At 40.8% G+C, this 15,269-nt stretch overlaps 2 protein-coding genes across 2 annotated transcripts in view; both read right to left on the reverse strand.

The window, feature by feature from the left end:
- tmem236 (transmembrane protein 236) lies at positions 1 to 4,031 on the reverse strand. The gene is made up of 4 exons (XM_075482240.1): positions 3,778 to 4,031; positions 3,043 to 3,115; positions 1,712 to 1,835; positions 1 to 641 (listed from the first exon to the last, which is right to left on the reverse strand). The coding sequence occupies exons 1-4, from the start codon at positions 4,029 to 4,031 to the stop codon at positions 1 to 3; spliced, it is 1,092 nt and encodes a 363-aa protein (XP_075338355.1).
- A 1,208-nt stretch (positions 4,032 to 5,239) lies between these two features.
- Positions 5,240 to 15,269, reverse strand: part of LOC142399022 (collectin-12-like) — a 43,262-nt gene continuing 33,232 nt past the window's right edge. Inside the window, exons 12-24 of the mRNA XM_075483361.1 lie at positions 14,686 to 14,770; positions 14,394 to 14,469; positions 13,197 to 13,292; positions 12,953 to 13,099; positions 12,676 to 12,766; positions 12,335 to 12,530; positions 11,885 to 11,979; positions 10,820 to 10,908; positions 10,581 to 10,668; positions 10,389 to 10,443; positions 10,143 to 10,296; positions 9,694 to 9,815; positions 5,240 to 8,160 (exon numbers count right to left, since the gene is read on the reverse strand). Of these exons, the coding sequence (XP_075339476.1) occupies positions 7,965 to 8,160; positions 9,694 to 9,815; positions 10,143 to 10,296; positions 10,389 to 10,443; positions 10,581 to 10,668; positions 10,820 to 10,908; positions 11,885 to 11,979; positions 12,335 to 12,530; positions 12,676 to 12,766; positions 12,953 to 13,099; positions 13,197 to 13,292; positions 14,394 to 14,469; positions 14,686 to 14,770 (1,490 nt within the window). The 3' untranslated portion in view covers positions 5,240 to 7,964. The remainder of the gene's footprint in view (positions 8,161 to 9,693; positions 9,816 to 10,142; positions 10,297 to 10,388; positions 10,444 to 10,580; positions 10,669 to 10,819; positions 10,909 to 11,884; positions 11,980 to 12,334; positions 12,531 to 12,675; positions 12,767 to 12,952; positions 13,100 to 13,196; positions 13,293 to 14,393; positions 14,470 to 14,685; positions 14,771 to 15,269) is intronic.

Genomic DNA, 15,269 nt, shown 5'->3' on the forward strand with positions numbered 1-15,269 from the left:
TCAAAACATGCTCTGCCTTTTGAAAATGCTCAGCTTGGTCAGCAATGTAAAGTAGATGAAAGTCAGGCTCACCAGAGCATTTTTCAGTGGAAATAACACCGGTGTCACAAAACCAAACACAACAATCAGACCAACCCGAATGATGAAGAAAGGAAAATCCTGCAGAACGACTCCAGCAAACGACAACAAGGGGCTGTGAGGAGTTATGATCATACGGAGAGCAGAGAGGAAGGCCGAGATGTAAACTGGGAACACCCAGGCTGAGTAGAAGACTACCGGCTCTCCCGCCACTCTTACCATCTCCACAGTGTCTAACCAAAACAAGAAACTCTCCACAAACACCTCTGACCTTCCATCCCTCTTCCATAGGATGTGTAAGGGACCCGTGTAGTTTAAGGGGCGTGAGGATGAGGAGTACACATAGGCAGAGCTTGATGCTTGTGTGCTGAGAGGGGAACGCCTGGGGGTTTCAGCGGGGCTAAGCCATCTGTCCGAGGTGCCGCCATTTCTGGTTTCTGTCTGGTCCTGGGTTAAACCGTTTTGGTCTGCATCAGCATAAAGCCGGGCCGATACGGTGGTCACCTGTCCCAGGTGGGTGAGGACGGGACCCGACATGTCAACGTCTGGATCCAGGCTGTCGGCTGCAAAGGACAACACCAGATGTTACGTAAACTGTATTTGGTAGTGTTTTGGTTCTCATAAAGTCTTATGGGCTTCTTCTTCTGTCAGGAAAATTATGGACAAGCAAAATAATCATCAGAGGAGAAGGAGTGGCCTTCAGGACAAACAACAAATGAGGAATCTATCCTTCACGCCGCAAAGAACAAGAGATTACATACAGCTGTAGTGCCATTGGCATAACAGTTCAAATATAAACTATGGTCCCCCCCAAAAAACAAAACAAAGGCATTTCTGTCTTCTAAATGTTTGATCGTGTCTTTGTCATTAGTGCAACATTTCCTTTCAACTATTTATTCAATAAGAAAAGGCATAAAACATCTTGGAGAAACAGAAAAGTGCACGTACAGATGACTCAGGAAGCCATGTAAAATGCTTATACATCATTATGTTTCACTGATGTTATGCTAAACATTACTCAGCTTTTTGCTGGTATCAAACTTAAATCAGCACGTACAAAATGTAAAAATGTTGATATGTTGTTACAAGTTGAATTCAGGCTTTTAATGATGCCAGTCATTCTTTTTTCCGAAAACAGAGTCGTAACAAACGGTTCAGTGTGGCAAAAAAAAAGAGAAAAATGCTTTTATATGTGGGTCTGAAAATGCTTTCTAAGATCCATCAAAGTTTTCCGGGCAAAACCATGTAATTCAGCACTAATCTGAGGTCACACGGAGGCACTTTATACATCTAAGTGTTACGTTTGTCAACAGTTGATGATACAACTAAACATACTGTAGATTGAGTTTCTTATACGAATCTGAATTAATAAAAATAAATAACACTTTTTAGGGGAATGGAAAACTAGTGTTAAAACTAGTGTCTTTTTTCTATTCTGTAATTACCATCTACTTCCCTGGTAGTAGTTCTTTCTATTTACCTTTTAAGGTTTTATTGTAAAATCATTATGAAATGATAGACTAATAAAATAAAGTGTTACTAATGATATACTAAGATAGTCCCTTTTACAGAACATAAAATATCACAAAAACAACAACAATTCACATGACTCAATCACAGGTTGAAGCCTTACATTTGCCTATGAGCCTGCAGGGTCGTATCCTCTCTATGACGTCGACACAGATGAGGGAGAAAAACACCAAGGACACAGGCAACTCTGTGAAATGATCACGCCGCTGGCTGCAGTCCACCTGCACCTACAGTTAAACACCAGTAGCAGCAGGCAAAATGAGATGTTAAGAAATTGACCTGGCACATTAAAAATCACGAGGAATAAGGCAGGAGGAAACAACACAGAAAATTCCTCATTATGATTTTTGGCTGGACTGAGAAAGAGGAGCTCCTGCTCTCCAAGTTTTATGAGTCCATTAGATTTTACTGCCCCATCATTACAGAGACGCTGCTGACTGCACCTAAAATATTAGATATATGGATATGTTGAGAGTCTGTGCCCTTATAGATACTGTACTTTATGTTCCCGTTTAACTATAAAGTGACTAAGAACACAGTGGAACATGAGAGAGAATTCTTCTTGGATGCTATAAACGTTTGGGTTAATGGCCAACCTGTTTTGTTCACTGCTGGTTACTGAGTACCTCAGTCAGACATCCGTCTCGTGACTGCCTTTTCGCTGCCTTCTTTTAATTGTACGGTTGTCAAAGTTCATCTCAGTGGAGGGAACGGGTGGCAGATTGGTAGTGTAACTCAAGCACTGCACTCAGGAATACATTTAAGATTCTTCCACATCATGACCGTATTGTGCCTTCTGTGGCACTACATTTTTCTGACAGTTTAATGACTTGCAACCTTTCCACGTGACTTCCAATGTTGTTGTCTTGAATTCCCCTCTACATAATCAGTGCGTTGTTTCAGTTCTCTATTAGCTGGTAGCTCCTCAAACATTCGTCAATGTTTTTCCAAAATAAGTGGATTTCACTGACTCAGCTTTCTCTTGAGTTTCATGTGAGGGCCTGAGCCCTATTTTAAGGATTATTGTTGAATTTAACATGATTTCAAGTAGCTCCACCTTTTAGTTGCTGCAGTAAAATGCAGATTGAGGCTTCATTATAACAACCTAACAATGTCAAGCATTGGAATATGTCATGGGTCTGTATTTCACCGTTGTTGGGACTTTTACTTGCATTGGAGTACTTTAGCAAAGTGAACCTGGAGAGAGCCACTGACAGTATATCAGTGATAGTTTTTCTTTCTCTGTGGTGCAACGCGCCGTGTCGAGCGTCTTTCAGTGAATAATTACAGCACCTCAACACTCTCTCCCTCTCTCACAAGCCAAAAATGGGCTGTTTATAACAAATATGTGCCTGTCGAAGGACCCTTTTGGAGCATGACGGAACAAATCACCTACAGGGGCAACCCCAGAGAGAGGATCAGTGATGGCATTACCTTGGAGCTGGCTATTACAATGGCAAAACATGGCAAAGTACACAGGATGAGATACGCCAGCGCTATTGGCCTCCTGAAACGACAACAACATTTTTATTTATTTATTTTTTTTAAAAAGGGGGTTAATGTCGTAATGATCATGCAGTTATAGCGACTGTTCACTTTCCAAGAAGCACTGAACTCTTTCTCAGCCTGTAAACTGCTTTCCATATGGTCATAATTAAGCTTTCAGAAACTATTCTAAAAAGACTGAGATCATTAAACTAGTAAATAATCATCCCTGACGACACATTTATCATTTATCAAAACGTTCATCATTCATCTATGCATCACACTGTTTGTACAATGAAGCCAGCCCATGCTAACACAGATAACAGAGGGCTCTGTGACTTAATGCAAGAACCTAATGGTATTAACAGTAGCAGAGAATACAGACGCAATCATTTTAGTCACAGCTACTAACAGTGTGCACAATAAGTTATTGTTCATTCCTGAGGCAAGCTGCATCATTTGTATCATGTTATGTGCGTTATTCTTTCAGTTTTAATCATGTGATGAGCACACGATTTGTGTATAAACTTTAAAAAACCCTAAAATAAAAACCCTGATATTGCCCTAAATGCAGGACTAATATTTGCAAGCCGGGCATTTTTACGCGTTTCTGAAGCAGGTCGAGTCTGAAACACTTATCATCTCACATCTCTGTGGCACAGGCAGACACTCCTGTGTACTCACCACTGTGTGATCTCTGTGATGAACCTCCGCTGCTTCAGGATCACAAATTTGAGAGGAGCCCACACCAGCAGTGTCGCAGAGGTCACGTAGGCAACAGAGGTTGCCACCACGAGCCAGTAAGCAGTTACATCCCTTCCTCTTACATCACGTATCAGGCTGGCAAATCTCTCCATGACCACGAAGATGGGCACGGTAAGAGCTGCAAACTGCAGCCCTTCATACAGGATGAGTTTGACCGTCTTCCCTGAGGGCATGGTCTCTGTATGCCGGCAGCTGATCTGGACTTGGAGCTAAAGAATTTGACAATCATCTCTCAAAACGAGGCAGCGGGGCTGTTGGACTCTGACACACTGACATTGCTTACACTGCACTGGAGGCTGTATTCTTTTATTACCGAGGCTATGAAGTGGTCACACTGGTCTTTTTATGGGAACAGAAAGAAGAGTGGTCACATCCCATAACTTCAAGGAGAGAATTTAACAAAATCCTGACCTGTACACATATTCTGAAAACAGGCGATTACAAGGAGACCGTGTCTGTCTCAATCTGTTTTACAGATGAGTAAAAGAATGAATAGAAATACACTTAGTGTACACGAGTCAGTACTAAGCTGGTGTTAAAGATGACAATAAAAGTGAAAAATAGCAGCAGCCGTGTTCACACCAACATACAGATCACCACCTGGTGGCAAATGAGAGGAAGCTCCTGAAAACTTTGTGTCAAATCACAGCGATAACACGCAGTATAACACCCCCCCAAAAAAACAGCAAACATTTTAAGGTTGTTTTTCCTTCTTTTAAAATATTTAATAATTCTGTTGCCTACCCAAGTCTAAAGTTAAACGCTCATCTTTTGAAGGGAATCCTGTGAGAAGCTGGTGAAGTTGCCCATGGCATGGACAACATATGCACCCCGTTACCATGGAAGCCTTTCAGGTGTTAATAAAAATATGGGATGGTCCCTCTCCTCTACTGCCCAGTGGTTGCCACGTCGATGATTGGAACAGTTTCCTACTTCACCCTGCTCCATCTTAAATTCATTTCAGGGGCAGATTTTTCTTTTTTTGGGTCCACCGCCCACCTCGAGTATTTACTTTCAACTTGCTACATACCTCTATGGCTCACCCGGCTGAGTGTGTTCCCCAAATAAAGAGGCTGAGTTTATCACCACGGGAGGCCTGATATCGATTATGACCCCAGGCCATTTACTGCATGTCACTCCTCCTCCCTTTCATGTCCCTGTATCTAAATAACATTTTACTGTCAACATTCAATAGTTCTCCTACCATTTTGCAGGTTTTATAGTATTTGCAAACAATTGCATTTTTTCCCCTTTGGAGCCTGTGAAATGCATTGAAACAGCCTTATGCGTATTGAAACAGGTGATCATATGATTAAGAACACTACAGTCTTCGACTGCTCTACACAGCGTAAAAAAAGAAGAAGCAAAGGGAAGCCATTCCTAATATTCTGTACATTTGGCCTGGTTTTTATTGTGAATACCAATTAATAAGTATGGTTAAAATAACACATAGAAACAGCAGGGTACGAGTCTAGACAGAACCTTTACAATAATATTGGTTTTAAACTTAAAAACAGGCAGCATCTCAATCCTGTACAAAGAGAAAAGTTACACTGGGGCTGCAGTCCAACGCTCTGGTGCAACGAGATGCTCCATTTTAGATGATGTGTGATGATAAACTGGCTCCTTGTCCCATGGTCCCAGAATTACAACAATTCCAACAATTTTTACCCTCTAAACAAAAAGATGATCAATATGTCACTCTTGCTTTAAAGTGAATGCTGCAAAAATAATGACTTGCCATCTTAGAACCAACTAGGTTAATGCTTAAGTCAAGTTTTGGAGAAACGAGGCGCCTGGGTGCCAAGCTTACATTGAGGGGTGTTTCATACTCTTAAGGCGGCATAGCAGTTGGTAAGAAGTTTGAAATACAATATCTGTGCAGAAATATAAAGGACGCAAATTTGTCAGACGAGCACAGAAATCTGCCCAAACTGCAAAAAAAAAATCAACTTCATCATTTTTTAAAACTTCAAAAGTCCTTCATGTTCAATATAAATACATGACAAATTATTCTTTAGCTTCTTCAGCTTCTAGCGATCGACTTAGTTTTTGTAAACAACTCTTTCCCAAAGACTCTGAGCATGTAGAAGCCGTATAAATGACTCAGGACCAAGGATACAGCAGGTGCAGCATAAGATGAGAAGTGCCTAACCAACTTGATGCCGAACGCCTCACGTGTCACTCTAACTTAGGGACTTTGGTCAAGAGTTGTTTACAAATCCCGACTCTCAAGCTCCTACAATCATAGCAAACGTTTTTCAGACAGAATTCATCTCAGTATATACTCAGCTCTGAGAAAGGACAAGATTAAAACGCATGGGTTGGGGGTTCAGTCAGTTCTTCTTACATTACCAATTCACCCTACAGTACAATAAGCATGTATCAAACACAGAGAGAAATGTCCATGTTCTCATGTGAGAGATTTAAATATACAACTAAGTTAGCAGAATATCACACATCCTGCTCTATTCTCTGAATACGTACATCCTGCAATGCTTCGCCATTTAAAATATAACAATAATCTGAACATAAATTAAAATACACTACTATAAAAAACAAAATTACTTAACTCTTCTTCGACAATGACTAAAGAGATGCTTTAAAGACACTGGATTTCCGAGAGTTCTCCCCTTTGTAGCAAAGTCTCCGGAGCCACTATGTTAGCACAGTCCTCGTGGACACAGAACAAAGCCTGCAGCCACCAAAAAGAGTGTAAAACTGCTCAAGTTACAAAGGAGAACACTGCAGTATAAAGGAGGCAGCCAGTAATACTACAAAAAAAAAAAAAACAGGCTTTTTCAGGCATATGAGCATTTTTTTCTCTTTGGCTTTTACACCGGGAATACGCTGACTGCAGAGTTCTCCTTCAAGGCTGAGACAAACATCCGGAGCTGTGCTAACATACAGGCCGCCACACGAGGTCATCATGTGGCCTTACTACAGCTTTCAGTACAGTATGTACAAGAGTGATGTGCATGCTTCAGTTCCTCTTGTTTCTTTTCCCTCCAGAAAAACAAAGTGGCTTCAGTTTTCAGTACTTCTAAAAGTTGACGACATATGTAGAACGCGGAAGTAGCCTAATGTATTCGGCTTAGGTTAAAGTCATTTTTTTTTTTTTTCGATTTAAATAATGACAAAAAAATAAAAATAAAAAAATGATAAAGAAAAGCGAATTAAAGTCAATGCACCTTTGCTGTGTCATGAACAGCAATGCAGTCGGTGTTAATGGATGAGAAAGCGTTCTGTTAATCTAGTTCTGGATTAGTGTGTGAATGGTGGCGAATTATCACGCACGACTGAGGCCGTGTGAAGGAGGTGGTGCAGCTGTGTTCGTTCGTGCATCCACTACTATGCACCTGCGTAGTGTATATTGTATATGTGTGTGTGTGTGTGTGTGTGTGTGTGTGTGTGTGTGTGTGTCACTCCAGCGAGCCTATGGCAATTAAGTGGGGTGTGAAGGAATGCCTGTGTGTATTTCACACTTGATCAAATAGTAATTAGATATGCGTTATGTCATGGCTACAGTTGCAACCAGTTAAAGCTCTTTTAAACTGGCCTGACATTTCTAAATCATTTTAAGGTATATGATTCGACTTCCGCCAACTCTCTGGAGCCCACCTCTTAAGTGAAAGTGAAAAATGTCAGCCCCACAAAATAAAGTGTATCACGGGATATACTGCAGGCAGATCTTGGCGTGGAGATGGTCAGGCTTGAATGAGAATCAAAAAAATGGAATCAAGTCCATCTGCAAGCAACTCTACGTCTCATCATGTGAGTCAGCGAAGACATGAAAAAGAATGCAAATGTCAAATCATTATGCTTTCAGAACATGTGTCAGCTCTTTGAATCAAAATCTTATGAACACATCTTGACCTGAAGTGAAGTAACTGTACATTTAAATGTATATCTGCCAGACAAAACACAGGTGCACCAAAAGTCAGTGCTACTCTACTCTGTATTCTTTATACCATCTGATGCTACATCGTGTTTAAAAAAAGAAAAAAAGAAAAAAAGAAACATGACAACTATTTGATCAGGTCTGGTGCACGTGTCTGTGTTTGTATACGGTTTGCACAGGAACAATTGTGAGCTCTGGGGGGCCCCTATAGCAAAGCTTTCTCTGAGTAGGGGGCCTGAGGGGCGTCTGAGGGAGGTGCTATGCTTGTGCCGGAGGGGTTGCTGTAGTTTGCGGTCTGCGTCATGCCTGCAGGGTTTGGGTAGGACTGAACATCTGCTGGGGCCATACCGCCCGGAGCTGCAGTGTAGACTGGCGGCTGGCCCATGTACATATGGACGTCACTGTAGGGAGATCGAGGAAAAAGCACTTAAAAAAAAGCACATCGCTGGTTTTATAAGTCAGTGACAGCAGCAGCATTCTATCACTCACGCTGAAGTCCCTTTTATGTGAATGGTCCACATTATATACAAACCAATGACACTGACAGAGAGACTAAATTCACATGCAAGACTTGCAGAGCACATGTGACAGTGGGCAGTATATCAAGTTACATATAAAGCATGGCATTGGAAAGCTACAGAGCATGTAAAAAACACACCTGCCGTGAATGGCAGGAGTAGGTTTTATTTTCATGCTTCTCAAGATAATTTAGCTTGTTAAAGAGGTCGTATAATAACAGTCTTATAGGTGTCTTTCTCAAGAAAAATTTGTGAATGGCTATTACAGTAATGACCGTAGTTGTTAACATAGTTTTATAATATTTGTTTGCACCTCATGAAGGTCTGGAGAACCACAGAGTAGTAAAGTGTGGACATTGCTCATTCAATGTTAACGGTCTGTAAAAGAAATGACTCCACATTTTAAAAAGGAGCTAAAGCCACAAATTGCCACTGAGTTGGTTTTGAGTTACCGGATAATTTAGTCTCCATCAATATTTAAAAATCTTATTGCTCACTTCTGAGGCTTTAAATGACCTTGCTCCTAAATATGTCTCTGATTTATTGGACCATTATGTGCTCTTTCAACCACTGGGGTCTGTAGATGGAGCTCTGCTGGTTACTGCTACATCAGTTGTGACACAGGGTGATCAAGCTGTCGCCATTAAAGCCACAACACTGTGGAACTCTGCCAACTCAACTCACACTCAGTCTGTAATCTTCTATAAGTCTCACCTTAAAACTATTTATTTTGTGAGCCCTTTTTGGAAATGTCTCATGTTTGTTTATTAGCACATTTTCATTGCTTTTACCTCCTTTGGGCTCAAGTTTGTTGGTATTATCATTTCGTCAGCCTTCTGACTTCTTACTTACTTTAAGTAAAGCACTTTGAGACATTGTACAGAAAACATTGAGTCAACATACACTATTATTAATAAAAGTATAAATAAATTTTGGAAGAAAATTGGCACCAGGAATGGGATGAATCGAAAGTGAAAAACATAGAAAATCTAAGTTTGCACTGGGGACAGTAAACGGTTGATCAGAAAACAAGAAGAAGAAATCATGCTTCAAATTCTTCATATATACGTGCCGCAAATATCTACTGGAGATTATAAAGAAGGAAAAGCCCTTCTGTTATACAATATACAGCTGGAGTGAGATGAAGCTCGATTTCATCAGTAGCTGAGTAAAGTCAATACGAGCCACTACAAAACTGTTTACAGCGCAGACGAAACTGTCATGTGAAAAAGGTTAGATGCACTCCAAGAGTCTAAATTGCATGAAATGTTTCTTTCTTCTCTAAATAGTAGAAGAGGTTGACTGACATGGAATACTAAACCTCCAAAAAAAAAGAAGCAAAATGTGGTGCAGAAAAGGATGGCAAAGACTGATGTCAATAGCTTGCAATGTGCGTCAAGAAACTAAGAAACTCACCTGGGAGTTGGCTGAGCGGGAATGTGTGTCCCTGCAGGAAGCTGCTCCATAGGAACAGTATAGCCTTGTACTCCAGGACTGCTCATGGCATACGAACCTGATGCAGGCTGACCAGGGTAGACCTGCGCTCAGAAACACGACCAAGTGACAAATAGATACTTCATGAGCTGTCCAGTCATTTGATTGACAGCAATTTATGTAAGGTGAACTTAGTTTCCACACAGCGGGTGCAAGGCACAAACTTATGCCACCATTTCACACAAAAGCATAAAATCACTGTCATACACAGAGAGCACCAAAGTTTGAATTCTTCTTGTGTCTCGCTGCATTATTCTACTATTTTTTCCTTCATCCGAGCATTTTTTTTTTTAGAATTATTTGTTTGGTGTGAGAAGACAAAGAAACATCCCGTCCATATGTCAGGCAAAGCCTAGAAGAGTGGACTTTACCTGTTGTGCGACGCTGGCAGACTGCTGCATGTAGTACTGTTGGCTCTGCAGCTTGGCGTACATGGCATAAACTGGATCTTCATTCATCAGCTTTGCATACAAAGACAAAGCTTCCATCACCTTCACGTTCAAATCGGACAGTTCAGAATGCTTCCTGATGATACAAACAGAAACAATCAGAAATTAGACAACTGCATCTTTGTATTCCCCACCCGTTCACAGCTTACAACAACAAGCGCAGTGTACCTGTCTATATCGTCCAACTTCTGATCAATTAGGGGTCCCATTTGATTGCAAGCACCTGATTAAAAAAAATAAAAAAATAATTATTGGCTTCATTTTTAGCAAAATTATCCTTAAAAAACAACAACAAATAAATAAATCAGTAATAATAATAAAAAGGAAAAATGTGCTTAATTAGTTTTAGATTAACTTTACCTTCCAGCTGGAGCAACTCGACGCTGTCCGACTGGTTGTCGGTTGGATCTGCACTTTGAATCATCTGAAGTAGCTGGTCCATTTTGTCCTGAATCATTTCAGTAAAAGTAGAGTAGGTTTTATGAGTGAACTAAATACTAATGTTACATCACAACGGAGCTTTGTATTAACTGATATGTGAAATGTGATGTGCTGCCCGGTCTGAACGGCAAAAAAAGTGCACGCAGAAGGGAACTTACCTCGTCAATATATACAGGCTCCTGTTCGGGTTCTATGGTCTCCACCTGGATGTCCTCACTGAACTGTACTGTTTTCTTCTCTGTCTTCACTTGTGTTTCCAAGTAAGATCGGATGCGGCGGCGGAAAAAAAAAACAACACAATAGTTCCGGCGATCAGTAACGGAGACAAAGGGCAGAAGATAAATTGACTCCATAACCAGCGATGGACCGATACAGGCACAAAACACTGGTCTTCAAATCACACGCAAACACAATTATATAGATTTTTTTGCACAATTTGCGTGGCTTGGTGACAACAAATGGACATTACAGCGGTTAGAGCAGTTTAAGTATTTCACACTGACTGAAGAGAAAGCTGCACAGTAGAATGCACTTGTGCTGTATGAATGTTTTAAGGGGATAAGACATGCCGAAGCGTCATCCAAAGAAGAGTTGGAGGAAAACTCCCACAAGACACAACTGAGCAAATATGATCAGTGGAATCTACAATGCTAAGGCCTTTCTGTAGAGTTTAGACAATTTCTTTGGATACCAAAAGATGCAAGTCGTACTGCCTGATCAACATAAAAGTGCTCAAGCACGTCTGTGCAGACAAGTTCATGCAAGATGGCAAACTAGTTGAAGTAGAAAATAAAGTGCATTATTTTTCAAATACTGTGCCAAGAATATGGAAAGAAATTGTCATTTGAATGATGTAATAATGGTTCCGTAACCACAGAAGAAAAAAGATTAAAGGAGATTATATATCTACAGTGCAGACAGCGAGAGTTAGAAGGAGTTATGTGAAGGAGGAAAAGCATCCCAATGTTATCACAGTGTTGCTGTTCAAACCATGTAAGGACCATTGTGTCTTTTCCTGTTCACCAATCTCTTCACTGTGCGCTCTTTGTAGCCGCGCTGTGATCTGTGTGTTTTTTCCCAGCTGTTTATTAGCAATAAAGTGTCTTTCACTCAAGGATTTATGAAGCTACATGGCTCACAACTAAACAGGATATTAAATAATTAGCAATGGCATATGCGTGCTTTGTGTGTGTGTGTGTGTGTGTGTGTGTTTGCGTACGCACTCATCTCAGGCTCTGCAGTGAGGTCAGCAGTGACAAAGTTAGAGGGGAACAACCCGACTCCCTGGTATGTTTCCCCTTTCCACCAGTTGGGGTCACTAAGAGACAAACAGCAACACGAATATGAGCAGAAACTAAAAACAGACACCAGACGCAGACAGACCTCATATTAAAGATGAGAGTTGTAAAGACACGTATACCATCACAGTTCCTGAAAAGTCTTTTAGAGACAGAGATAGGCAGTTTTTAAGTATATTGCAACCGAACGTATGGCTCAGTAGACTGGTCGAGGTGCGACACTTGAAGCTCACATTCTTCTTGTCGCTCGTCTAAAGGGAAATTTTAACGGGTTTCACAAAGAAAATAAGAATGCATCACGTGTGCTCTTCCTCTCGATAGTTATTTGACGATTCCTTATTTGTATTTACGTAAAAGTTAAAGGTAAAAGTTCACCTGTCGTCCAGAATAGTGATGATTTCCCCCGATTTAAAGGTGAGCTCATTGTCCTCCGCAGCCTCAAAGTCGTAGATGGCGCGGACTTTTCTGCCGTCCGACTTGTGTGTGGAGAGCAGGCTGGAGGTGTTCGGGTAAAGGCTCGACAAGGAGGTCTGCGGTTGCTGACGTTGCTCCTTCAGCGACAACTCAATAGCTGAACACAACAGGGACAACAGGGATCTAACAACTCCTAAACATCTGTAGTTAAACTTATCCAGTGCAAATAAGGAGTTATGCAAAACCATAAACTGTCGCAGAGTCTGTCTCATTGTCTGATCGTTAGCTAGAAGCCTCTTTACCTTTGGCCAAGTCTTCTTCTTCTTTTTTGTTTGTTGAGGTGGAGGGATCCTTTGCCACTAAAGCCGGGCTCGCTTTTGCTTGTTCTGCAGCCTGTGAGAAGACAATTATACGTTAGTGTTTCAAACTTGTCAGTCGGTTTCAGAATTCGGTTCATCTTCTGGGGTCTTCTGATATCAGATTGTTACGGTGCATTGCAGGTGGAATCAAATGCACAATCAAAAATAAATTAAAGAAAAAAAAAAACGGTTTAATCCGCTACACTACATGTAAAGCTACCTGGGAACCCACTGCAGGGAAAGAGACGCCCTGCTCACGTAGATTCTTGATCATTGCCGAGATGAGACTGAGCTGTGGATCATTGCGGAAGTCCTCCGCCCACTCCACCATCAGGGCCTTCAACTTCTCACACACTTTTGGGTGACCCTGGAGGAAGACGTTAAATAGTATGACCCGAGAGCAACTTAGGAAATCAAAATGAAGGTGCCGTACGTGGATCAAAACAGTGTAAGTCACCACGTACCTTGTTTAAGACGTTACTGACTTCGCTTGCAAACTCTCTCGAGCACACTTCTAAGTGAAATATTTTCCCACAGTTTGAGACACAAGCGCCGAGAAGCTGCGAGGACACAGGGAAAAAATATTCATGCAACGCGTGATAGAAGTTAAAGAGCCCATATCAGGTCATAACTTAAAACAGATGTAAACTGGTGACTCTACTAGCTAAATATCTCATTGAGGGTTTTTTTCCTGTGTTTTTTTCTAGCAGTAGCAGATTTAATGAAAACATGACTGGTTATTCCCTACTTTAATTTGAGCCTATTTACGTCCAAAGTGGAGAAAGGGCGAAGGAAATGACATCTAGGTATCCCATTTTTCACTCAATCAAAGGTAACTTGACAAATGAGGACACCTAGAACAAACTGTTCTGTTCTAACACATGTCAAGAATCCTTTTCATGAAAAAGCTGCCTGAAGACAGGAACCCAGTAACAGGCGAAAAGAGCTTTGGCGCTTTGTTCATGGGTCTTCTGTCTTTTGTTTTGTCAAAAAGAGATCAAAAAGAAAAAGAAAAGAACTTCATAAATTCATCTTACCGAGTCTGTCCTCTTGTCATTTATTAATAAACAATTCTGAACTAATAAGTCTAGGCCAGCCTTTCTGTTCTTGAAGTGTGTGAATAGTATGTGTCTCAGTATGAACCCACCACATCTCCTCTTTTCATGTCAGATGTGGATAATGGTATTTGTAGTTCCTGAAAAGGGCTTTTCACTTGGTGCCATCAGCGTTCAGAGTTCTTTCTTTTTTTTCCCCTCCTTACTCAGGGAGCCCCAGAGTTTCTGCTTAAATAGCCGTTTCCCTCGCACAGATAACTCCGATCACGGCACGTTGTGGGCTCACAGCAGCAGTTTCCAAATGTCGATGACGACACATCTGGTAAAACATCGTACTTTTTGCCTTCATGACAAAATGAGAGCTCAAAAACGGCTTGTAAATCAACTGTTTTTGTAGGGGAAAAAAAATTGTTGGCATCAAAGTGCTTTGATTCTATCTGGATGCGTATACAATTAAACTGAAAGTCTGGGATTTTGGACAATATTCGCCCTATAACTGTCCCTTTAATTTGTTTTTGTTACCATATAAAAACACTGTGTCAGTGTCCAATTATTTCCAGAGCAAACTGTTTACAAAACATGGCTGCGTGTTTGCAGTCGACTTACGGTCAGTGCCTGCATGGCTACATGGGGATCCTTGTGGTTCACTCTTCTCATAATAGAGCGGAGACATTCTTTAGGCCTGTAACAGAACAGGACAAATCAAAGGCCTGAAAAAACATACACTGAAAGCTCAATGAAAATGTTTTTATTAGATATTTCCTTGTAAAGCCAGTATCATTCAGGGAATAAGTTTGAACCATCGCAGTTTTATACATATTATGGAGATGGAAAATAGTTTTCAACTCAAAAATATGCTTGTGTGTGACTTTAAACTTAAGAAGGTTAAATAAATTACCCAGTGCGTGACTGTCCTATCTTATCACATATGTCCAGAATGAGGCCCCAGTCCTCAGCTGTGTTCATCTCACTGGTTGCTTTCTCTGTAGGGGAGAAACACAACCAACATGAGAAGGAAAGCAGAGATCTCACAGGTAGCAGAAGCAATTTTTCTGACTTATTGTATTTGAAGAGGGAGGCAAAGCGAGTGGAAATGGTCTTTCACAGAAACAATAAAGCTTCTTTGGCAAGAAAGAGAAAAGAAAAAAAAACTGCATTTGCAAGCCATTTGCATGGGAATCCGCTATTTCTGAGCTCATTTGGATAAAAACAAATGCGTCTGCTTCTAACCTGCATGTGTAGACAACAGGTATATTATGTGCCTTTGCAAATGAGCATAAACAGAAGAGATACAGAGGGCTGACAATGGTATAGAGGCCTCTTTCAAACTAACAGCACTGCAGTAAATACTAATCTAGTACCACTCACAATGTTTGTTTAGTCTGAAGTATTTGAGAATCTAGGATGCAGATTTAAGAACATTAACACATTATAGACTTTCTTTCAGCTGTGTTTAGAATTCCTCTTTGGCATTTCGGTTCT

Source organism: Odontesthes bonariensis, chromosome 14 (assembly GCF_027942865.1).
Source record: "Odontesthes bonariensis isolate fOdoBon6 chromosome 14, fOdoBon6.hap1, whole genome shotgun sequence".
Lineage (NCBI taxonomy): Eukaryota > Metazoa > Chordata > Actinopteri > Atheriniformes > Atherinopsidae > Odontesthes > Odontesthes bonariensis.